This window comes from Nannizzia gypsea, genomic scaffold (genome assembly GCF_000150975.2).
Source record: "Nannizzia gypsea CBS 118893 supercont1.4 genomic scaffold, whole genome shotgun sequence".
NCBI lineage: Eukaryota > Fungi > Ascomycota > Eurotiomycetes > Onygenales > Arthrodermataceae > Nannizzia > Nannizzia gypsea.
Genome location: NW_003345198.1, coordinates 1,227,560 through 1,251,200, shown reverse-complemented (window position 1 = coordinate 1,251,200; position 23,641 = coordinate 1,227,560). Strand labels below are relative to the sequence as shown.

General features: G+C 48.7%; 10 protein-coding genes across 10 annotated transcripts; 5 read left to right on the top strand and 5 right to left on the bottom strand.

Moving 5' to 3' along the window:
- Positions 1-519: 519 nt before the first annotated feature.
- On the top strand, positions 520-1,641 carry MGYG_05126 (hypothetical protein; the record flags this gene model as incomplete). Its single annotated transcript, XM_003172487.1, has 3 exons — positions 520-811; positions 897-1,119; positions 1,185-1,641. The coding sequence occupies 3 exons, from the start codon at positions 520-522 to the stop codon at positions 1,639-1,641; spliced, it is 972 nt and encodes a 323-aa protein (XP_003172535.1).
- A 485-nt stretch (positions 1,642-2,126) lies between these two features.
- Positions 2,127-2,740, top strand: MGYG_05125 (hypothetical protein; the record flags this gene model as incomplete). Its single annotated transcript, XM_003172486.1, has 2 exons — positions 2,127-2,156; positions 2,210-2,740. 2 exons carry the CDS (start codon positions 2,127-2,129, stop codon positions 2,738-2,740), a joined length of 561 nt encoding a protein of 186 aa, XP_003172534.1.
- A 704-nt stretch (positions 2,741-3,444) lies between these two features.
- Positions 3,445-3,857, bottom strand: MGYG_05124 (hypothetical protein; the record flags this gene model as incomplete). Its single annotated transcript, XM_003172485.1, has 2 exons — positions 3,445-3,721; positions 3,796-3,857. 2 exons carry the CDS (start codon positions 3,855-3,857, stop codon positions 3,445-3,447), a joined length of 339 nt encoding a protein of 112 aa, XP_003172533.1.
- Positions 3,858-5,384: 1,527 nt separating this feature from the next.
- Positions 5,385-5,976, bottom strand: MGYG_05123 (hypothetical protein; the record flags this gene model as incomplete). The annotated part of the gene is made up of 3 exons (XM_003172484.1): positions 5,385-5,647; positions 5,719-5,813; positions 5,888-5,976. The coding sequence occupies 3 exons, from the start codon at positions 5,974-5,976 to the stop codon at positions 5,385-5,387; spliced, it is 447 nt and encodes a 148-aa protein (XP_003172532.1).
- A 1,973-nt stretch (positions 5,977-7,949) lies between these two features.
- MGYG_05122 (hypothetical protein) lies at positions 7,950-9,242 on the bottom strand (the record flags this gene model as incomplete). Its single annotated transcript, XM_003172483.1, has 5 exons — positions 7,950-8,047; positions 8,504-8,531; positions 8,572-8,603; positions 9,108-9,129; positions 9,192-9,242. 5 exons carry the CDS (start codon positions 9,240-9,242, stop codon positions 7,950-7,952), a joined length of 231 nt encoding a protein of 76 aa, XP_003172531.1.
- A 952-nt stretch (positions 9,243-10,194) lies between these two features.
- MGYG_05121 (hypothetical protein) lies at positions 10,195-12,147 on the bottom strand (the record flags this gene model as incomplete). The annotated part of the gene is made up of 8 exons (XM_003172482.1): positions 10,195-10,383; positions 10,528-10,576; positions 10,644-10,770; positions 10,963-11,083; positions 11,268-11,604; positions 11,686-11,747; positions 11,810-11,961; positions 12,024-12,147. The coding sequence occupies 8 exons, from the start codon at positions 12,145-12,147 to the stop codon at positions 10,195-10,197; spliced, it is 1,161 nt and encodes a 386-aa protein (XP_003172530.1).
- A 1,427-nt stretch (positions 12,148-13,574) lies between these two features.
- Positions 13,575-14,924, top strand: MGYG_05120 (hypothetical protein; the record flags this gene model as incomplete). The annotated part of the gene is made up of 6 exons (XM_003172481.1): positions 13,575-14,069; positions 14,143-14,182; positions 14,244-14,337; positions 14,393-14,699; positions 14,764-14,828; positions 14,894-14,924. 6 exons carry the CDS (start codon positions 13,575-13,577, stop codon positions 14,922-14,924), a joined length of 1,032 nt encoding a protein of 343 aa, XP_003172529.1.
- Positions 14,925-15,175: 251 nt separating this feature from the next.
- Positions 15,176-17,378, bottom strand: MGYG_05119 (hypothetical protein; the record flags this gene model as incomplete). The annotated part of the gene is made up of 2 exons (XM_003172480.1): positions 15,176-16,976; positions 17,041-17,378. The coding sequence occupies 2 exons, from the start codon at positions 17,376-17,378 to the stop codon at positions 15,176-15,178; spliced, it is 2,139 nt and encodes a 712-aa protein (XP_003172528.1).
- Positions 17,379-18,022: 644 nt separating this feature from the next.
- MGYG_05118 (Atg15p) lies at positions 18,023-20,018 on the top strand (the record flags this gene model as incomplete). Its single annotated transcript, XM_003172479.1, has 2 exons — positions 18,023-18,169; positions 18,222-20,018. 2 exons carry the CDS (start codon positions 18,023-18,025, stop codon positions 20,016-20,018), a joined length of 1,944 nt encoding a protein of 647 aa, XP_003172527.1.
- A 1,063-nt stretch (positions 20,019-21,081) lies between these two features.
- On the top strand, positions 21,082-23,044 carry MGYG_05117 (hypothetical protein; the record flags this gene model as incomplete). The annotated part of the gene is made up of 3 exons (XM_003172478.1): positions 21,082-21,136; positions 21,773-22,069; positions 22,146-23,044. The coding sequence occupies 3 exons, from the start codon at positions 21,082-21,084 to the stop codon at positions 23,042-23,044; spliced, it is 1,251 nt and encodes a 416-aa protein (XP_003172526.1).
- Positions 23,045-23,641: the final 597 nt, after the last annotated feature.

Sequence of the window (23,641 nt, the reverse complement as noted above, 5' to 3'; positions counted from 1 at the left end):
GCGGTTGTAGCAACAGGATTCAATGGAGCCACATCCGGTAACTAATAATCAATCAATAGATAAAAGATTCGAAGAAGACTGGCAAATGGCATCGTAGTATGGACGTCGTGCAGCCTTAAACTCCGCACAGCTGAGAGGTTGGAGATCCAGCAGCGGCTGATGCGGCTGACGCCATCGCTAGTTACGTAGTTAGTTTCGTGGTGGAAAAGGCGATTCATATGCATGCGTTAGTTCGCTATGAAAGTTGAGCTGCGCTGTCAGTAAATAGGCATTGTGGTTTTCAGTACTAAGATTATTCCAAGCGATATTTAAGTAACGAGTTTCAATAACTACCTACCTAATTCACTAGGTATTTTACTCCGTACTTGGTAGTTACTAACGACGAACAGGTTTAATCGGAAAACTCGGAATAACATCTCACTGGCTGTTAGACCAGCTGTGCCTGAGTCGCGAACTCATTTTAGATTCGACAAACAAAGTGCGGGCCGCCCCTTAAGAGCCAGATATTAGATATTGGCCATGTCTCTTGTTCAGTATTCTGATACTGAATCAGAAGGTGGATCTGGGCGGGAAGGCGAGATCAGAAGCACGTCAAGATCTCCCAAAAGGCGCTGCCGTCGATCAGACAACGCGCCACGAAAATCTGATGGGCGAGGTGCTTCTGCATTACCGCCGCTGCCTGCCGAATTTCGGGACTTGTACTCGACATCCGCGAGAGTCAGCGTGCAAGATGATCCTAGCCTTCACAACGGAAGGACAAGAGCCGTTCCACATGTTGCTGGTAACTGGCCAACCCACATTTACCTGGAGTGTATGTTGATGTTCCCCTATGCCCAAACTACGAGGGCCAAATGTTATATGACGTGAGATTCCGGCCATCGCTGATTTTGCTGGAGGGTACCCCGATAATACCGAGTTAGGAATCCTGTCCAAAATCATTAAAGGATGCCAAAACGCACACGGTAAGGACGTAGCTATTCATAGCCTTCTTTACAGCGATCTCGGTGCACAGCTACCATTGCATATCAGCCTTTCCAGGCCCGTGGCTCTTTTGACAGAGCAACGAGAACCATTTCTTGATCTTTTCCGTGATTACCTTCACAAATCAAGAATTAAACCGTAAGTATCCAGCCGTGTCTTCAGGAGGTGATCCCCGTAGCTCTATTGCTTACTTGACTGTTCAGGTTTGAAATCTCTCCCCACAGCTTAGCCTGGGAATCAAATTTTGAAAGTACAAGGTGGTTCCTCGTCCTACGGCTCAACCGCCCGGCAAATAATGGCCTGAACCAATTACTACGTCTGTCGAATAGTGTTCTTTCACACTTCAGTCAACCACCGTTGTATGAGAATCCTGTTGGTACGCAAAAGCGAAAAAACAGAAAGCAAGCAGGAAATCGAGATGATTCTGTTCAATCTTCTGCTTCTATTGATACCGACCATACCGACTGTTTCCATATTTCGATCGCCTGGACGCTTGAAGAGCCATCTGATGAGGAAAAGGAGCGACTTACGACTATCGACTTGCGAGTGCGGGAACTTGTGGTCGAATTTAACAGTGTCAAAGTAAAAGTCGGGAATCAAATACACAACGAGAGGCTTTTTGCCTCAGTTACAGACGAAACAGGTCTCGAAGGTGTCTAATAGGTCTAGATTGGAACAACCTAGGTTTTTAGCATTATAGGAGATTGCAGAGCACAAATTCGAGGGGAAGTGCAAACTCCTCCGCAATTTACTTGGTGCACATCAATACCATGACTCCCATACACCTTTGCAATGCAGTTCCATTATCTAATTAAACCTGAAAGGTATTTGCATTTCCTACCATTTGAAAATTTAAATCCAATGTAGACTTCGAGCAACACTGTTAGCCTGGACCTGGATTGAACTAACTGTCCTCCTCTAGACTAGCAGGAAGACCCGAACGATGATGGATTGTTTGATGAGCAGTTGCCCCTTGAAACGGATTTTAAAGTTTATCACGTGACAAAGCGCCAAGGCTGAGACCTTATTCTGACCTCATCGCTTTTGTTGAGCTTCAAACTTCATTCCAAGCACACAAAAAGCAATTGAATCGAGCAGCTAAAAGGTCTTCTTTACAAGCTCAAGATATCTACCGAATACAAATAATGACTGTGAATATACCCACAGTAACATGTGTAAGACATCCAAAACCTGTCCTGCATCAACCTAGTAACTAATCCTTCATTAGGACGATCTATCTGCTTTCCATACAAAACATTTCATTACCCAGAACTTCAGCCCGACCGCGGCCTCTGATTTCTTCGCAAATTCCTTCAATAATACGGAAACTCACTCCACAGTCTATGATGACTCGTATACTGATGACTTGGGATATTACCCCGACGGGGTGAAAAGAACACTCACCGATGAGCAGATTCAAATATTCCGCCACAGCGAGATTCAAGCTCTTCTTCGCCAGAAGCAACTAGAAACAGAAGCTTCTAGCGACAGCAGAAACGATACATCTAATGAAGAGCAGTGTGATCAGCTCACTGGCGCGTCTTTTGATAAACGGGAGACGATAGCCCAAGATGGAAAAGAGCTCAAAAAATTGAAACTACCAAATAAGACGAATCAATCTGGTATGAGTTCGAACCCCATAGCACCAGCTACTTTAGATGATGTAAATCGAAACGGGAAACCCAAAGGGAAGTCACAACAAACTCTCAAGCCATCAACCGAGTTTCGACGACGAATTATCTGTTATGAAGACGCGTGAAAAGGAGAACGGATGGACTATGCTCTTTTGCCCATTGGAAAGAACGTGATACCAAGCAATATATCTCTTTCTCTCGAGCATTTTGCGCTCTGAATGGCCGTCGCTCCCCGAGTACAGGTATCACGGTATAGTCGTGGACTTGAGGTCAGAAAAACACTAGCCTTTGATGATTTTGTAAGTTTTTTCTAGCAAGTTATCATTTTCCGATGCATACCATGATGAAACCCTTCGTATCGTCATCCTTAGTCGTATGCCTTGTCACCGGCACTTTGTTGTTGTTTCTGACGGCTCAAAGTGCTGGACCTTTTGAGGCGATGACGAGACATTAATCTTCTCTCTGAAAACAAAAATAACTCATATTCACGTAAACAACGAGTGGATTGGACCTATGCTAACTGCGTTACGGCTCAACAGGATAGGTTAAAAGTGAAAACATAACCGCGGTATCACTCGTAAAAAGACGTCTGAAGAGCGAGACGACTATTACTTCTATGATCACAAAATGCAAAAACAACATTAAGCTTGTTGGCACGCATAGGCCAGCCAGGGTCACCAGAGGCTATGTCGGAACACAAGCTATGGAATAGTCTTCTGTTAATGGACTCGTTACCTGTTTCCGCGCCGAGATTAGCTCCTCCTTTATTCTCTCCATCGTCACGCTTCAAGTCAGAAAGCTAAAGGTGCACTCAAAGACTTACAAGAAACTATTCGTGGGTCAGCTCTTCTGGGTCAAGACCATGGAACCTCAGCCAGTTGTTAAGATGACGCGTGAAGGCTCCGTCCTCGTGAGACCTTGCAAACTCATTTAGGTCAAGGCTCTCCTGAAGCTGGTCCGCGTCATCTTCCCCCGACGATGTATTGGTAGGCTCTTCGGCCGGTGCTTCGGTGAAATGGCGTCTTATTTCTCCCGGTTCTGCTTTGTTTTGGGGTTTGGCCACGGAGTCATCCAGCTCCTCTATAGCCTTATTCAACGACTCCAACCTAGTTGATAGTACCATGGTTAGCATCTTCGGTGACAACGCGCCATATACACTACCCCACGGAAGAAAACCTACTTTTTTCTTCTCTCTTCCTCCTCTGCCACCCATTTCTCTCCACCATCGAGCGGGACTCCCATGGCTTTTATGTTTTCTTCCGGGAGAGGTCTTTGTTTGTTGGTGTTGGTTGAGAAAACCCAATATATCAAAGAATCAAAGGAGTAAGAGGTACAACCCTATGTTTCTGGGAAGACTTGGGGGAAGCTGAAGCTGTGCAGTGGTTGAATGAAGAGAGACAAAGACAGTTAAGAAACAAATGATGAAGATTAAGTACAATCCCTGATAGATGCAGGAAACTAGGCTGCCGAGACTCTGTCACCCGCCCTGACATTCACAACAATGCCTATCCCTAAGTCCGGACAGCTGGACTCCTTTTCACTAAGAACAACAGCCAAAGGGCTCATTGTAGCATGGACTATGCAATTGATTTATGCAATTAATTCTCAGGGCCTTTAGTATACGATGATGGGGGGCTATCCCATCAAGCCTTGTTGATCGATTGGCGCGGGGGGTATTATCTGCCTTCTGCAAAGAACGTATCCCGACTAAGCTGTGTGCGATAGTTTCAATGCTCGGTTTTGCAAGGGAGCTATCATTGGGAGAGCATGGCTGTGCGAGTTGTCTTGATTCGTGCATAGGGCGTATTGTAACATAGGCTACGGTTCCGACGGACGCCTTCCTGCTACATCTGATATTGTATCATCTCAACCCTCAAGCCTCGAAACTGCTGCAAAATCAGCTGCAACATAAGCGATTATTACCTTCTTTGACCATCACCGAGGATTCGTCGTTATAATTGCCAAGACGGACCCAGAAACACTCTACCGGCCATAACTAGAGCTCGATCTCGGGAATCTCAAACAAGGTGCAAAGTGTGTGATCAAGGCCTCTAAATGGACAATTTGCCCTACGAAGCGCCGAGCCTTATGTATAAGGGCATGGGCCGCTGGCTCCCGCCTCCCCGGAACTGCAGTGACGAACTACGGGGAGAGAGTGGCATGCATATTATATTTGTTTTTCTCGCGGAAGTCTTTTGCGCTTCCGGAGCTTATGCTTACCTTTGCCACGGCCAAATGGTCTCGTCTGCCTACACTCATTGGGGGATTGCGGTGCGATTTTCCCCAACTCTTCAACAGGGCGCTCTCGATAAACTGTACTTAACTATCGATGCTTCACGATGTATTGCTTCATCACGATCGGGTCTGACATGTGATTAAGCAGTCGCCTGGGCAAACCCCTTGTGGGCCGCAGGGCGGAAACAACCTTTTTACTGGCGGGAAGGATAAGTAAGTCTAAAGTAGACGAGTCGAGTTTTATTAGCTATTAATTATTATTCCGATCCATGCATCGCCTATCCTATCCACTCCTAACAGGTTCCACGCCACAACCTAACTACAACTTAATCTCAACCTCCAACGAAGACACCATCAAACGGACGTTGGGATGTTGTCCTAGCCTCAGCAGGCTCCCACAAGCATCGGGCCCAAGTAGTCGGTCTCAATGCCTGATCCATGGGTCCGATTGGCAGATCCGGGACCCTGGTGTATCTCCCCGGAAATTAATTCGGATTCTGCAGGCCTTCTTCAACGTCTCGAGTTCGTCGTTCGTCAAGCTTCTGTATCTGCTTCGGCTGCTTCGACCTCGTCCTCCTCATTGGGGCTGTCGTCAGGCTCGCCGCCAGGCTGCTGCTCATCGGTAGATGCAGGAATTGCCAATTCTCGGCCATGGGCACCTGGAAAGGGGCGAACGGACCTCCCTGAGCTTTCTGTGTCACGCCTGCGTCGTTTCCTAGGATGGGTGACCAGACCAGACGGATCAGATTCCGGAACCACAGCTGGGGCTCCAGTCTTTGGGATGGCCTTCTGTGTGACTTGACCCTTAGGTATTAGCTAGAAACAGAAAAAATCTGTGTGCAATTTGCTAGGGAGCCTGGATTCTCACTCTCTGCTAGTGTTTCTTCAATATAGTTGCTTTCGGACGGCTGGCTGTCCTCAGAGTCGTCATCGGAGACCTCAAGCTGCCCCTCCTCCGTATAACTGTGGGCCGAGATAGTTTGAATATTAGCAATCTCTTCTGTTCGCTATATGATTTGCTTAGGGGTAGGCCAAACCTTGCGCCATCATCATACACCTCCCGTGGATCGTGTGGAGGGCTTCCATGGTGAGCTCTCATAGAACTCGTTGGGCTTGGGAAACTCATTTTCAGCGAGTGATCAGAGGTATAGAAAGCGGAAGGCAACTTGTGCTCCGTATCAAGGGAGGTAATAATATGAAGCTGTCGGCGGCCCTGCTTGCCCAATTTCATTCTGTGGTTGAGGGCGAGGAACGTCTGCCTATTTATACCCAGAGGCCTCTATGATATCCAGGCAGAGACTTCCTTTCTACAGACAGGAAGAACTGACGAAACACTCATTGTCGCCTCCAGATCTCTCCTCCTTTTCCATCCCAATATGATACATCCAAGCTCGATAGGGAGCTTATGCTAGATGCCCCAGAAAAAACAGCGAAACCCTGTTCAGAATATTCATCCAATAACGGCTCTTCACGTCAGCGATTTACGCTCTAAGGCTGGCAAGCCCTAACTATTCTTTCCTTTTTCTTTTCTTATTTACTTGCTCCTCCTTGTGTCTTCTCCTTGCACGTCTTCTGTCAACTTTGCACTCAATACACACCGCTCGTCTTTTGACCGGATTGATAATTTCTCTGCTGCATCTGGTGGCTGAATCTTTGCTGCCAATGAGTGGGTCAATCCTGACAGATATTTGTTTTCCTGCCCTACCAGAGGGCGGGTGGATCCTCATATCCGTCAGATTTGGTGTGATGTATCGATTCTTGCGGCTATAGAGAAATTAGCGATAGCCGGTCATCTACACCTTGGGCGGCTGATATGGCTTTTCTTCGTCTGACACGCACATAAACTGCATGTTTACTACATTTCGGGGGTGATTATGTGCTTCTTCTCTTAGGCCTACCTAAAGGCTGTGAGTATCTCTGAATTTATATTCAGGCTGATCTACCAATCAATATCTGGCAGGGAAGGCCTGTTTGAGTATAAAATGAATACGCAAAAATACCGTGGATTTTACAGACAAGCCTTACGACTCTCAAATACCGACCATCCAACATATAACCGCCGGTTTCGGTTGTTTAGACCCCTGTTCTCCTGTTAAAATATATGCTACAGTCCACCACATACATCTCCAGGAATTTATACTTCCATGTAAGTTTCTGCCCATTTACCAAGACACCGCCCGTTCCGTCGATCGAGCTGAGGAAGTAACCACAGAAATGTCTCCATTTCCCCCCTTGTATAGGCTGAAACAGAATTTGATTGCTTTATGCGGTTACCTAATATGTGGAACAGCAGGATGTATTTGATACCAAGCTCTTAAGGGTATGCTTCCATTCATTTCTGCGCCTTTATGGAAAAATATCTAACTCTTGTATCCAGTACCTACTCGATCACAATACGATATGACATGTACACGTTGTGGAGGTGGACCGACGGTCAAACGAGAGCGCGAAAGGGAGCAAACGCTCGCCGGATGAAAAGCAGTGCCAAAGATACAACTGCTGACCACTGGGGTGGGCTTACGGTTCCGGCTCAGTCATTTTGGCACTTCGGCCACCAATAGTTCTCATCAAGCATATTGCCCTGTGTCTTGAATTTAAAGGGGGCATTCTGATGGGCTGCGATGAAAGTAGGATCGGACCTTCTGCCTTCGTAGCGGTGAGACACCCTTGCCCTTTATTAAGCGAAGAGATACTTGAAGGCAGACCAAATGACCAAGTGACCAAATGACCTGCGATGCTTTTTCCGACCAGCTGATCGCTATTTACACTAGTTGCAGTTGCATGAGCACTGGTCATGAACAAGGAAGCAAGAAAAAAAATAAACGAACCCGAGATCCCGAGACCCAGGCATCCATATATCGGCAATAATACCTGCTCCGGTCTCCGATTGCTACGGTAACGGTTGTATTTGGATACACAGTACAGGCACTGGTGTTCTTCAAGAAAACCAGGAAGCTGCGGCTACCATCCAAAGCAATCGAGGCATACGAGAAGGCCGCTCGACTTTCCCCTTTACTGCATATTATCATTCAGGACAGGGAATAGTTTGGGTTCCCCTACCTTCTGGAGTTGATTTGTCAAAGGTACGGCTCCAACCTATTAATCGCTTGTTGTGGGTGCATCGTTTCGACTCAGCCGTTTTGAAACGATTACATTCTCTGCCAGCCAGTATAGCTTATTAGGCTTATAATCAAAAGCTCCACCAATACAGTAACTATATTAGTTACCCTAAGAACAGAGTTTAAATTAGACGCTAAAGAATGATGCAGAGTTTCGCGAAGAAGGAGAATGGTGAACTTTCGACTGAGAAGCCCGTGATAGCGTAAAGGACAAATCAGTATCGAATGTCTGTCATTGGCTATATTGGGACACCTTTGGTTCGCTTTCGTATCGATGTTTGGTATGTATCTTCAGCAAGCAGATTCCTCTGGAATCTCCATATACTTTTTTTTCTATGCATAACATCGATAGTTGCCTATCTTGTTACCGCTGGGCTCCCCCAAGCCCCAACCTACCAGCTTCGGCCAGTGAGGGGCCCGCAGGAAAAAATTAAAAGTGGAAAAAACGTTAAGGCAGCGGCAGCTAGTCATATGCAGGTACCCTGCAAAGATATCTCCCCCCCCCCCACCCCGATGCTAGCCCTGGTTACCTACTCAGCTTAACCAAGGGCCGCAAGGTACGCTACGAGTACGTCTATACAGTTGTTATTATTGTCACTTACCTCTATCACGATAATCTCAGAGGGAGAACTGACTATAAGGGCCAAAACAGGAACCGTTAAAAAGGAGCTTCTATGACAGCTGCAGGGGCACTTTGTTGTAACAGCTGATGATGATACCCCGGCACGAAGTACAGAGGGTGGCAAATTACAATGCGGCGCAGCTATGATTCAAGGGACAACTCAGCAAGAAAAGGGGGACGTCCCTTTGGTGTTCCGCTCTACAGAGAGTAAACCACGTCTGACCACCCTCCTTTACATCCGTTTTGCGTGGTTTACGGGGCCTCTTATGCATATTTTTACAAGAGGCAGTTAAGAAAGGTACCTCTCCTACCCCAGATATTCAAAGGCGAAAGAAAGATATAAGGAGAGAGATATCTATGTTTCCCCCTTTTTCATACTTTTATATCTTTTTTTTTCGCTTATTTCGCTTTCGCTTCGTTATATACCCCTCCCATACTTTAAACACAGCCCCGGCTCTACCTTAAGCCCTACTGCAGGGAATCAAATAGAAGTTAAGAACAAGGGTAAGTTGGTACCTTTTTTACGTCCGGGAAGACTCTGTGAGAGAGCCAGCTTTAGAACCAATGCAGACCCTGGGCGTTCATCTGCACGGTGCTTACTGTGACGCCGATCGGGGCGCAAGGGGGCGGAGCGAACTGGCCCCCGGCCATTGTGTAAGGAGCCAGCAAGCCCCTTGCCAGTTCGTATTCTTCCATGCACGCTCGCTGGGGGCTTCTTTGGGAAAGAACACGAGCTGCCACGGAGTGCCTAGGTAGCTACTACGATGTGAAAAACTGTGAAAAAAAAAAGCGAAGGAAAGGAAACGAAAGGAAAAGAAAGCGGAAGGGAGAGAAACAAGACTGGGCAACTAGGAAAGGACGTATCGAGTGCGTTAACTACAATTGTAGATATCCTGCCATCGATGGTTAGATTGCTAGGAGTTTTTATTGAGAAGGAACGAAGGTCCCTCTGCCATCTTGGAATCGGAGCATCTCGATGACGTCGAAGAGTAACCGTTGATTACTGCACATACAAAGTGTCCCTCGCTGTGCTAGAGGAACGTTTCGGCGCCACTACTACTCGCTATGGTAAGTCAGGTCTATGTGTATATAAGCTGGTCTGACGCTGACCTTTACTTCTGTTATGATAGCTGTTCTCTTAACTTCCCATGATAAGACTGCTGGTAGACCTCTATTAAACCCAGTCGAGCGGCATTAATACATACTTCAACAAACTAATCACTTCTTTTATATAGCAGTCATAGCCATGGATTTTTCCCTCGTCGATCGATATGGCCTTCCACAAGAACCCACAGATGATGAGTTTTCAGCATTATCATGTATTTTCCGGCCCAGTTTGGTGTTGGAATCAAAGGCCCGTTTCTAGTCATATACATACGAGAACTACCTGCCAAACCATTGCCACCACAACCCCTTAAGCCGAATAGAACGGGACGAACCGTCTGTAATACCCAAACAGCCCGATAGCCGTTTTCAAGGCCTGTAGTGTGGTTGGGAACGTGCACCTTCTGGTCGAATCACCTCTATCCATGGGCCAGCTAAGGCAAACACAAGAACGCCTCTACCCCTGCCAAGGGCCACAACAAACGCAAGCGCGCGCCTATCATAACTCCTGTATTACCAGCTTCTTCTCTTGTTGGGCATTTGCTGCGTAGTGCCGGCCCAGCTTGGGGGGTATTATGGCTTTTGGTGTGATAGAAAGCGGCGACACGACAAATTCGACCTGGCAGGTTGGATACATGTGTATCTTCAGGAATAACAATCTGCCAGGAGCCAACCAGCCATGGGATTTCTTTAATTTTGAGCGTCTCAGAAAGACTATTAGCAAACTCCTTGGTAGTCAAAGGGCGTTCTAGAGTGGAACTCTTAGGAGAAGGAGCAGGACCCATGGAACGCCCCAGCTCCCTGAGTTCTTCCAGCAACTGGTCCTACATACCTTCCCCTTAGCAAACGAATTGATAGGTTTATTCTCAAATAGCTGATGACTTCGTAGGTTAATTCGCGAGAAGATGTATGTGCTGCGTCAAGATGCTCGAGTACACTCCATCTAACAGTATCTTCTTGCTCTTGGCGTCCCCTTCCTCAACATAACCCTGATATTTCGCGTCCACCTCAGGACAGATACTGCCGACAAGAGAATCACCTCCACCGTCTCTATATAGTCTGGATGGTGTATGCTCTTGTACAAGTAGTCGATAAAACTGTCAGAGCAGCCAATCCACTCGGCTAGCTAGCATGTTTTTGCCAAAGAAAATCCAAAGAAAATGCCGTCCTTATAGGCAGTGTTGAGCTTGTGTGCGTTAAACATACATAAGGCGATTTGGTCAATGGCCTTCCAGTTCCTTAACAGGCGTAGAAGATCTCATATTACCATCCAACTCTCCCGGTATGATGGCGGTCCGCACACCCTTCAAACTTGGGCCCCTACCACGCGGCCGGCCTTTTGAGATAGTCGTCCGCCGCAGTGTATATACTTGGGCGGCATTCCTTAACTGCAGTAAAAAAAGCGTCAGCACCGTCGGAGGATGCGAGTTGTAGGTCTGTGGCCATCATGCTGGTCTATTCCGGGCAGCCTCCCTCTCTGAGGTCACAGTACTCGAGGAAGATTTCACCCTTGTGCGGGCTGATAGATGCTTCGAGGTACTTTTCGACGTTGGGATGATCCATGGCACGCACAGCTTTTACCTCTCTCAGCCACCGCCTAGGCTTTGCCTTACCCCAGACATAGAAGCTCTTGCGGATACAGACGTAGCCGTCGTGTTTGCGTTTGACTATGTCGACGGACTTGTTGGACCCTTCTTTCTGGGGGAGCAGTTCAATCACCACGTTGTATCTATGCTCGAGGTTGTGATGGACAATCTCTTCGAACTCTGGGTATGCACCTTCCAGAGCTTGTACTGACTGCAGGCGAGCACGGAAGGCCTCAGACTCGACCTCACGTCTGGCTCTGTCTGAAGGAGTGCTTTGACTGCTCGACTGCATCTTGGCAAAGAAGACGTTCAGGAGAAGCTCACTGTTTCCTACAGCCCAAAGTTAGCTAGAGACATCCGTAACCTCAAGGACGCGTCTCTCTCACCTTTTTCACGCGTATTACAGCTCTTCTATCTTTGTAGAGAGCTCTTTGAGGGGGTATCCTTTGCCGAGTCTATGGCTAGGCTGTATATGCGTTTAGTTAGGGGGCTCCTTGAGCTTCCACAGAGAAAGAAGAGGGAGCTTACCAGCTTGAAGAAGATGGGAGTAACAGGTAAGCTGATGGAAGCTGCCAGGATATGATGATAGCTTGAGGCTAGAGACAAAGCTATTCTCTGTGATAAAAGGACTGGTTGACTGGACAGTGAACTTCCAGTAGCCAGAGAGAGACAGCAGCAGACTATGGATACAGTGTTAGCAGATGATAGATGCTGTCTTAGTGATGGCAGGGACAAGACTGACCAGCCTGAGCAAACGTGAGGACACTCTCCCAGAGGACAGAGAGTGCAGAGATCCCTCTGAAAAAGTTGCAGCTGGAAGAGTTGCTTTTATAGACAGTCTGAGAAGTAAGTAGCACGTGGTTCATGAAGCCCTAGAGGAGTTCTTGATATCAGAAGTTGACAAGTTGAAGTTGTTGAAGAAGAAGAAGAAGAAGAAGAAGAGAAAGAGAAAGAGAAACAAAAAAGAGGAAGAAGAAGCTGAATTTATAGACAAGGCAGAGGGACAGCCCACCTGCTTGAATAGGACGGGTCAGGCTTCACTTTCTTCTCGGCTTGTCTGTCGTCGACAACAGAGACAGTGAAAGACACAGACAGGCAGAAGACAGACAAGTGAGCAGTTAGTCACAGTTACTCAGTCTATGACTGTAGATATAGATGTTAATATTGTACATATTAAGACTCATTATTCATTCAAGTTGTTGATGGCAGAGTCAGGGTTGATAGATAGTGGTCAGTGATAGACCAGGCAGGATATCGTAGTAGGTAGACACAGACCCCTATACTATTGTCTATGCACTTGCTGATATTCATTCTCAGGGAGAACATGATAGATTCACATTCTAGAAGGCCGTCATAGCCGGATATAGGAATGATATCACGGGGAACATGGTAGGCCACTCTGGTCTATCAACCCGGCTAAGGCAGATACAGAAAGCAGAGATGGGTATTGAGGTGGTTAATATGGTATATTCTTGCTTCCCTTGAAAAAAGCTCCCTGGAGAAGCCATGGCTGACGTTGGTATAAGGGATAGAGAGTAGTACAAGGTACGAGTCTACCCATGGGTATGATATATCTCATCAGCAGTCAACAGTGATATCGACATAAGCAGCGGTCATCAAGCGACAGGGGGTATTATTCCATGGCTGCAGTCGAGACAAGCATAGTCGAAGATCAACCGCGAACTCAATCGTCCGGCCAATACGATTTGATAACTTGCAGCTCGAAGCCGACCTCCAGCCACCACATCGACGACGAACTAGTTATTATAACTAACTAGCTGACTAGTTGCCGAGTGAATAACGACAAGGTACCGGTCACCAGCTAGAGCTTCGGCTTCTTCAGAGTCCAGCTTGATGTTTATAGCTGTGTTTTGACAGTAAAGACAGAGTCTTGTAAGGCCCAAAGGAGAATAAACACCTTGATATGAAGACAACTTCCCAAATCTCGAGACTGAGTCTGTCTCCACCGTAGGCTGTTTAATTTTAATTGGTCCTGGCTCGGACGTGCTTGGGCTGCGGCGGCTTAGGGGGGCTTACGCGCCCTGGGCAATCTAAGCACCGAACCAGCCCTGCCGTCTTCACGGAGATTATAAGAACCACTTATAACCACCACGATGAAGAGGCTCCCGGAGCTTCTCTCTTCTTGTTTACTCCCGAAATACCTAAGATCACCTAGAATAAAGCGCAGACACTCTTCCGTATAGCCAGTTAGCCAGTCAACCAGCCAGTCGGTCAGTCAGTCAGTTACAGACGTCATCGCGGATACATCGCCAAACCCTGGGGAACGGGCACCATGCCGCTGCTACGGCTTCACAAGAAGTCCGAAAAGGACGACGACAGCCACCCTCCGCCTCGCGCCCCCGAAACACCTGAATTCCGCATCATCCGCTCAGATACCCACACCGAAGAGACCATCCACTCAATAGAAAGCCCCACGGCCTCCTCCCCGCGCAAGTCCTTTGGCTTCTTCCGCCGGTCTGTAGATAGCGGCCGCAGCAGCCACAGCCAGGACTCCCCCTCGCCGCGAGAAAGCCGCTTTTCACGACTACATATCGGCGGCCGTCGGTCGAGGTCAGGCAGCTCCTCGTCTGTGAATATACCGGAGAACCTGCCGGAGGTTGGGAGTCATATCGTGGATGAGCAGGAGCGGGAGGCTCAGTGGGAGAAGCGCGCGACGGTTTTGGTGCAAAAGGGCTCGCATTCTTCTCTCTCGCTGGGAGTGCAGCAGAACAGCAATGGCAGGTCGAGAAGCTCGAGTGTCGGTAGAGTGAACGATCCTGAGGGAGATGTATGTTTTCTTCCGCATTTTCTACTTACTTTACTCTGAGCTGGGAGAAGCGTCGAGCTAACGGCGTCTATAGGAAACTATACAAGAGGCTATACGACTACATGAAGAGGGAGGTAAGTAGCGCCCACTGACTGTCTGCTCACTCACCCGTTTGCACCGCTAACCATCCAACAGATCTAGAAAAGTCAACACACATCTTCGGAAAGCTGGCTGATCCCCAAGGCCAGAATAACGCCCTAAGTCAAGTCCTCTTCGGCCTCGCCCTACGGTCAGCACTTCTCACTCCGCCGTATCACACTCCGATTCAAACTGACCAGTTACAGACACGGATGGGGCTGTGAACCCAATACCGAAATGGCAGTCCAATACCTTAGTGCCGCAGCATCGAATTCAGCCTCTATCGAAGAAGAGGCCCTTCGTGCCGGCATGGTGAAAGGCGGTGCTGCAAAGGGCGAATTGGTGCTTGCTATCTATGAGCTGGCAAACTGCTACCGTAACGGATGGGGTGTCGCCAAAGATCCCGCTGCTGCCCGGCAGTATTATGAAACAGCTGCCAACCTGGGAGATACAGATGCCATGAACGAGGTTGGGTGGTGCTACCTAGAAGGTTTTGGTGGAAAGAAGGACAAGGTACGTTTAGGATGATATGTTGTGTTGTTTCGTGGATGTGGATGCTAATTCTGAGGGGCCCTAGTTTACTGCAGCCAAGTATTATAGACTTGCTGAGAAGAACGGGAATAAGACGCTGGGGAATTCTTGGTATGTTCTTCCTTCCGCTGTTGCACATATGCTTATGCTGGGATACTGACTATGATTAATTATAGGATCTGGAAGGATAAATATAATCCGAAATAACGCTGCGACGTGCTGCTTTTCGCTCAGAATACAAGTTTACCTTCGTTGGAACTTGGATACGATAGTTATGACCATAATGATGATAGTAATGATATGACTTATTCTCCCTACCAACCACCATCCTAGCCCTAGATAATTATACAAAGAGAAGCTCCTGTTCTTGAACGCAATGGAGACGCCATAAGTATCCAACCAGCCCACTGTGAAAAGTAGATAATGAAGTAGAGTAGACCGAAGTTAGAGTTGATTAATTAATTATTCTGCGCTTTCAGCATCGCAGCCAGCCGTTTGTAATCTTCCAGCAGTTCAGGAATATCCCCTACCCTTAATTCAGAGGCATCTCCCATATCCAGGAATTTCTGGATACCTGCAGCTCCTTTCGCGGCTGGAGAAGGGGTCGTCGGACCTGGCGACTTGGCCCTGCTGCTGGTACTAGGGGTCGCTGCAGGGGGTTCAGGGGCCCGAGCCAGGCCACGGATCATACTCGGGAAATGGCTGAGGGGGTTCAGCGAAGTCCCGAACCCCCTGACTGAGCTGAACCCTTGGCTTGCAGTACTGGCACTAGATGAAGCAGCGGGTGGTGTAGCGGTAGATGCAGCAGTGTCATCCGACGCATTCGTATCAGACCTATTAGTGCTCGAATCCCGTTTGGTGATTCCTGGTCGTCGTCGCCCGCCTACCAGCTCAGCCAGCCTGTCATCAAGTGGTTGTCGGGAAGATATTGAGGGAGTCGGAGTAGGCGTACGATCACCTATGTTCGATCCATCTTCACTTATGGCTTCGTCGGATGGAACAGTGCTGGTTTTCACCTGAACTAGTTTGCGTGCATCGTCAAGAGTCTTGGGCACAATGGGTGTACCGGCCTGTGCATTATCACCCTGGGATATCTGGACTTCCTTTAACCTTCCAAAGAGAAATGTAAAACTATTATCAAGAGTGCTGCTTATGCTCTTCAGGCCTTGGTCGGCAGTGCTCCGTACAATATCATTTGCTGCTCCGAGAGCTTTTGCCGGAGGCTGAAAGAGGTCAGATAGTCGCTGCTGGGCAGAAGCATTGGTAGGCAGCGAAGGCCGTGTAGGCGCCGCAGCCGCAGTGCTGGTAGCGTCTGAAACAGTAGATGGGCTCTTATCAAGGGCCTCATGTGAGTTAGTGTCCACGGATGCAGGGTATAGCAGACTAAGGTCAGGCTGGTCAATAGGTGTGCGGCCTTCTTCCATACGAAGGCTGGTTAAATCGACATTCTCAAGGAAGTCGATGGCTGCCTCCAGGTTTGTAAGACAGTATGCGGTTTCGCCGTCGATCTTACTTGACGACCTGAATCGTTGTATAAAGTTGAGGTTGCTGATGATATTGACCCCCTCTGGAGGCGAGAGGATAAGGGTATAGATTAGAGTAGGCAGAATCTCGTCTGCCGATGAGGATGACGGTAGGATATTCGTCAACGCATCTACAATCGCCTTATGAGCAGCTACGAGTTGTTGGAGTTTTCCAAGAGGGGATCTCTCGTCGTTCATCCGTATCAAGCACTGACGAGCTGCTGAAACACACTCCTTTGGATCAACTGTTCCCTCAGCTCCTTGTTTGGATATGTCTACTCCAAGATCCTTCAGTTCGATGCCCATCACCAGTAAGGCAGCCGTCTTTGAGCGTAACTTTTCATCTCGAACGTCGTCTATAGTACTCCGGTGCCGCCAGATCTTATCGTATACCATTTCACATGCTCTACGCTCAACCGCCTCCTCAAGAGCATGCTGCTTAAACTGAAGTAGCTTCCGGGCTTTACGTTTCTCGGCCACTTCGTCAGCTGTGAGCATCTGTTGCTCGGGTGTATCCTTTTGTGCGCCATGGGAGCTCGGTGGACGCCTTGAGGACCTTGACGATTGTGACTGGAGAGAGGACGCGGAGTTATTACGATGTAGCCGGGAGGCTAGTGTAGAAACGTGTGTTGAAATATGAGATCCAGCTCGGACGTAGAATTCTTGGAATAAGCTCGAGAGAGCATCTATTGACGGAGGAGTGCTGTACGTTTTCGCACTAAGGGAAGCAATAAACCTACAAAATAGACAAGGATCAATACCAAAGCAACGAAGAAAGAGGAGTAAATGCCTTCACTTACCTATCTGTCAGGCTCACCAGCTCAATCGGAAGCTCCGAGAATTGTTCAGGGAGCTCAACAGGTGGCTGTCCTGCAGCTGGTTCCGTACCATCACCGTCCGCCTGAGATGGCTCAGGAGCTTTCTTTTCAAAAACATCTTCGGGCTCCTCCACCAGTCCATGTCCAGGTGAAGATAGAGGATCCTCCGCCACCATCTGCATGGCTTCTCCGGCGTCACCAGCTGTTGAACCTATCCTTGAGAAAGGAGTGTTGTTCTCAAGACGACTGAACGAGTTGGAACCCCCACGCTTCTGCACCTGAGAAGACGAAGCAGACGCCTGATCTTTCTTTTCTGACATCTCTGCTCCCTCTGAGAGCACACTTTCAATCATGGGTTATCCAAGTGATATGTTATTAAGCTCCCCCCCTGTCTGCCTCACGCGGATAGTTCCGTTCGTGTTCAGCGTTACACTTGGGCGCCGAGCAGGGTCCTCACGGGATATCTCTTGACGCTGTACAACACTTTCCGGCCTTTCCCCTTCGCCGTCCACATTAGAATCGACGTCAGAGCCAGCCCGTCATCCCTCTTTTCTCTTCGCTCCCTTTGGCCAGGCAGACATCCAGCCATCCCGTCTTAACCCTGCAGCTTGATATATCACTATGTATATGCAACAAGGTTCATCCTAGCCGCGCGCATCCCCGGAGAAAAATTTATCCATTGAGTCATGTGGGACGCTTAGTCATCCATCCGGGGGAACCCTTCCAAGACCTTCTGGCGTCACGTCACATCTTCACATCTCGTCTGCCTTCAACGTCGTCATCTTATCTATCAACCATCGCTGTCGACAGGCATATAGGACGCTTATCATATTCTTAGAGTCCATATATACATAGATATCTGCCAGTCTTATGGTTAGCAGCTATCTATAGCCGTCGACTGTTTTAGCTACATGATGTTGGACTCGTGATACGAAGGTCGAGTTGAGCCTGCTATTCGACCATGATGTTGCTAACCAGCATCCTACTATCACTACTCGCCGTTTCGTCATCGTACGCAGCGGCTTCTCCTCGAGATGGATATGGAGCAGATCAGATAGCTCTTGCTCCGCCTGGGGGAGACCCCATGTCTCTCCGCACCACTCATCAATTTGTAGGTGACTGCCTTGATCCGGGGGCGAAGACAATACTGACATCCAGAGTAGTCACTTCGACATGTATTCCACCATGGTACATATGAGGACCCAACGCTACATCAACGCCTCGATGTCAAACCCGATGCCGACCTATGGATGGAGTCAGAAGATGGCCAGAGGGTGGAGCTACCGAACACTTTCGAAGCCTCCGGGCAAGCAGTGAAGATTCAGCGACTTACCGATAGACGGCCCCAAATTGTGGAAGGTAGACTTCGTGCAGCTCGGAATCCGGGCCTTGCAAGCTTCATACCTCCTCCAGAATGGTCGATCGACGATGTTTCGGGTCCCGATATAACTGATAGGCAGACTGTTCTGAGCCTGGCAAAGATGACTGCCAACGCCTATATTCAGACACCCGGAACTTCCGAGTGGCTAAGCCTGGGACATAGCCCATGGAAACACTCCAACAGGTTTGGGTGGGAAAACGATGGTCTCAGAGGGCATATATACGCCGACAAGGGCAACACGACGATCATCATCGCCCTAAAAGGAACATCTGCAGCCCTCTTTGATGGTGAAGAAACCACAACCAATGACAAAATCAATGACAATCTATTCTTCAGCTGCTGCTGCGGACAAGGAGGGCAATACTTTTGGCGACAGGTCTGTGACTGCTATTCGACAACATATACGTGTAATATTACCTGTGTAGCCTCTTCACTTAGGGCCGAAAATCGGTACTACAGGGCGGCTCTAGACCTCTTTGCAAATGTGACAGAGCTATATCCAACCTCGAATGTCTGGATAACGGGTCATTCACTCGGTGGCGCAGTCTCCAGCATGCTTGGGAGAACTTATGGACTTCCTGCTGTGACGTTCGAGGCCGTCCCTGAAGCACTCCCTATTTCACGCTTGGGCATCCCCGTACCCCCAGGAGGCGATCCACAATCACCAGATACTGACTACTCGGGTGCTTTCCATTTTGGTCACACAGCCGATCCCGTCTACATGGGTAGCTGCAACGGCGCAACGTCAATCTGCACGCTAGGCGGCTATGCAATGGAGTCTGTATGTTTCACCGGCAAGAGATGTGTGTACGATACAGTCCAAGATCTCGGCTGGCGCGTTGCTATCGGCACACATCGAATTGTTAATGTCATCAACGATGTACTTAAGAAATACGACAGTGTCCCGACATGCAAGCCGGATAAAGCGTGCGTCGACTGTCCGAACTGGAAGTTCTTCCGCAGCAATGGCACCGAACACACCACTACAAGAACGACAAGCACCACCTCGACTGCCACAAGGACTGAAACCTGCAAAACTCCTGGGTGGTGGGGATGCCTTGATGATACCACTAGCCAGACTACCCAAACTTCTACTTCAACGTCCTCGTCCTCGACCAGCAGCACGTCCACGTGTAAGACGCCAGGATGGTTCTGGTGCAAGGATAAAAGTACCACGGAGACGAGCATAACAACGACTCCCGGAACTACTTCTACTTCTCCCATGACTACACCAAAGTCAACTTCTGCTACCACTACTACTTGTGAAACTCCAGGGTGGTTCGGGTGTAACGACGCAACGACAACATCGACCTCCACTACGTCGATGAGCCAGTCGTCCTCGTCATCTTCATCTTCGTCGACTACCACGACTTGCAAAACGCCCGGTGTCATATGGGGATGTAACGACGTTACTACGACATCTACATCATCGACCGCATCGACCGCATCGGCTGGAAGTACATCAACCTGCAAAACTCCTGGGATTTTGTGGGGCTGCAATGATATCACCACTTCTGCTCCCGCCGGCACATCGACTCCCACGTTGACACCGCACATCAGCCCAACAGCGACCGCTTAAAATGTGGATACCTTAATATAAAACATATTCTCCTCCTTTTTTTGGCTATGGGCAATAGTTTGCCATTTACTGCAATTTACTTCTACCTATCAAACAAACCGGAAGAATGAATTTACGACCATTTTTCGGGCTTTGATTGACTTCTATTTTTGACATGTATGGGCGAAATTGGTATCCAGTCTGGTGTTATTTGACCGTCTGTTGTCGTTTTAGATTTTGTTCTGTATGCTTATTATTGGTTGATTTCGGCATTGGTACGGGTATCACAGGCAAGCGGCTTTTAGGAATATATTTATATTACTAGACTTATTTTCAACCACTTTTTTTCTTGCTTCGATCCCGTCCGCAAGTACAACGTCTATTCCGTGCAGGAATCCCCAAGTTTTAAGGACAGCATCGCGACGACAAGAAGATAACCATCTTCAGCAAGCATGGGGTTGTGAGCAGCAGGGCTCTTTTGAAACACGGATCCTTATTCATTACTCTACGATGCTGGGCGATAAAGGGTGCCATAATTTGAACAACCAACGAACGTCCGAACCACCAACCAGCAGCAAACAGCAGCCACATCTCGCTCCCACCTCCTCCGCCATCGAAAGCATTCGTCATGCGTCGCCGTGTGATGGAATTTTTGTTGCCCTCGAAAAGAAAGATATATATATTGTGAGCTACTAGTGTCAATAATCGTCCACTTCTGAGCCAGGGGTCGAACAGCCACTAATTCCCAGACAGGAAATGAGCCCAAAAGCCTCTCAGCCCAGGAACGCCGCCTCGCTGCCCCATATTTTTGTTTTACTTCAATCCGACACTTCTGGTGGCGGCGGACAGGAGCTTGACTATTATCATTTATGAATCCCGAAGGCCTTGACCAGCCAGGCGGAAGGCTGGGGGGGTTTGCAGCGGCACAGTAGCAAGGTTCCTTTGCACTTTTTTCTTTTCTTTTCTCTGCCCTGCCCGCCCTGTCCGGGAAATATGAAGCTGGGCCGGATCTTCTGGACGATGACCACTAGCAAACGGACGATCGCGTTGCACTGAGAAGTATCATGACGACCAGGGCAATGCGATGAGTCTCCTTCGATACGAACAGTGGCGAGCTCTTATTTTCCGACTTCTCAGGAGTAAATAGGAGTTATTAAGCTGTGGAGGAAAGCCGGTGCACCACTTGCTTAAGAACATCATGCCCGACCCTCGCGCCGGTCTAGCTTGAGAATCGAATCAGTCCAAGTACGCAAAAGTTTGGTGCCACTCTCCCGCGTCCGTTACCAAAAGTAGGACCCCAGCGGGTGCAACGACGATCAGATCTGGCCAGCGTCGAGTCGAGTCGAGAGTGCGTCAAGCCTGTATCGAGAGTCGTTTGATGTGCAGATCGGGCCAATACGCTCCCGCCCGCCGTCTTCTCCTCTGCCACACTTGGGGAAGAGGCAATGCGTTGTGTGACGTTGTTTGTGAGACGTTGACAAGAAAGACTGTGATATAACTCTTCTCGACTCCGTGACGGACGACCTTATCTTAAAGTCTTTGACGGGCGTGCTTCTTCTTTTCCTCTTGTTTCTGGGGCATGGTAGAGAAGAAGGGGAGAAGCGCGCGGCAAGAGACGAAAAATGGAACTTACCTTCATCACTATCCACGGCAAGTTATATCATTTCCTTATTTTTTGACCTTGTCCCCTTTTGTTTGCGGCTTGCAGCATTTGAGCCAACTTTCCCAGTCCCCTCTCTGCTGTTATGTTCTGATATGGTCTAACGAAGGTACAGACCTGTCTCCTGATGCCCGCACACGCTACGTCTCCAGTGCGATAGAAGATATCCTTGGATACTTGCCTCCAGAGGTGCTCAACAGACCAATATGGGAGTTCTTTCATCCCGAGGAGCTCTCGCAGGCCCGTACGATCTACTCGCGGTCTGTCCGACATGATAAGGCCGCGGGGTTGAACTATTTTCGAGTCAAGCATAAGGACGGCCACTGGGTCGCATGCGAATGCGTCTTTACCGTAGTGTGCGACGTTCTGGTTGCCAGCACCAGCATCTACCGTCGCGGCAAGCAAAGTCAGAGTAAGCCAGACCCGCTGTTGTTTCTCATCCCTTTGTAGATTGCCTGTTCAGGAAACATGCTAATCGCCTTATGCAGTGCGCGCTGCTGATGCCCCTGTTGTACGCCGGTTATTTGCATCATCATCTCGCGACCCTCGCTACCATATGCTGAGCTGCATGTCTACGAAATTCAAGCCGTCGCCGTCGCCAAGCAGCTCATCGCCATATGCCTCTCATGAACCGCGTGCAGCATTATTTCTGAACCGTTTCACCCGCTCTGCAGCCGTCATATACGCCACGCCCAGCGTTGCCAACATCCTGGGTGTATCACCTGCCTCTCTTATCTCGACCAGCTTCTACTACTGTATTGAGGAGTGCTGTCTCCCCCAAGCTATACAGTGTCTGGAGAGCGCCAAAGCAAACGATTCCATAGCGTACTTACGTTTCTGGTTCCGAGACCCTACCGACCAATACTACACATACTCTCACCCTCCTCCCGAACGACGCAGACGATATACCAATGCAGAAACAAATCCAAGCGAGTACAACGACTACCCCTCACACTCGGAATCCGGACAAGGGCAAGGGTCGGAAATACAATCCCTCTCCACACCTTATGACAGCGACACGCCAGCCTCCTCTCAACTCACACATCAACGGCCTTCAACCTCATGCTCGGACACCCCTTCCTCACCTCACCCTGTTCCCATAGAGCTTGAAGCCATCGTTTCGTGCTCGTCTGATGGGCTGGTGGTAATTATTCGACGTGCGAGACCGCCGATACCTGGATCTGTGAAACATCCTGGCCACCCGATCTACGGTCGGGACGTGTCGTTCGCTACACAATTACAATCGGACCCGGACGAGAAATCAATTTATGCCGCCATCGACTCCTCTGCCGACGGCATAGAGACATATGGTGAATATGATGATGGCAAGAGCCTAGCGCCTGGCGGCCCTGAGCCCGAAGCGCTGATGATACGATTCGAAACGTGATGCACACGTAGCGATCAACCTCAACCTCAATCTCGACCTCGACCTCAAGTACACCTCACATACACACTTACTGATACCCCCAACCGTATACGATCCAGCCAGCCAGGCAGCCCTCCAACTATATAACTATCGCCCGAACTAATGCCTTGCTTTCCCTCTACCTTCCTTCTTCAGACAGCTCCGCGGTTGTCGTTAATATCCAGGTTACCCCAACTTGCACCAGTACGACATAGCTCCACGTTTCACCTGATCCTCGCGTCTCAACTTCAGACACTCACCACGGCCTCTATATTAACCTACTCCATCAAGCTACCCCTCTCGCAGTCTTCTCGGCACGGCTAGTCAGGTTCCGTTCCATCTTTCACCTCCTCTTTTCTCATCCTTCGTTGCCGTTCTTTGCTCTGCTCGCTGTTCGTTCTTCGTTCTTTGTGCTCTGCTCCCGGTTACGGTCATGGTTCTATTTCGTCGATCTATCTATCTCATAGCGTTTCGTCTTGTTGCTGTTGTTGCTGCTGTTTTTGTCAGAGGGTTTTTACAATTGACGGTTCTAGTTACGGATATGTTACCGGTCTACTTACAATGTATACACCCCTTGTT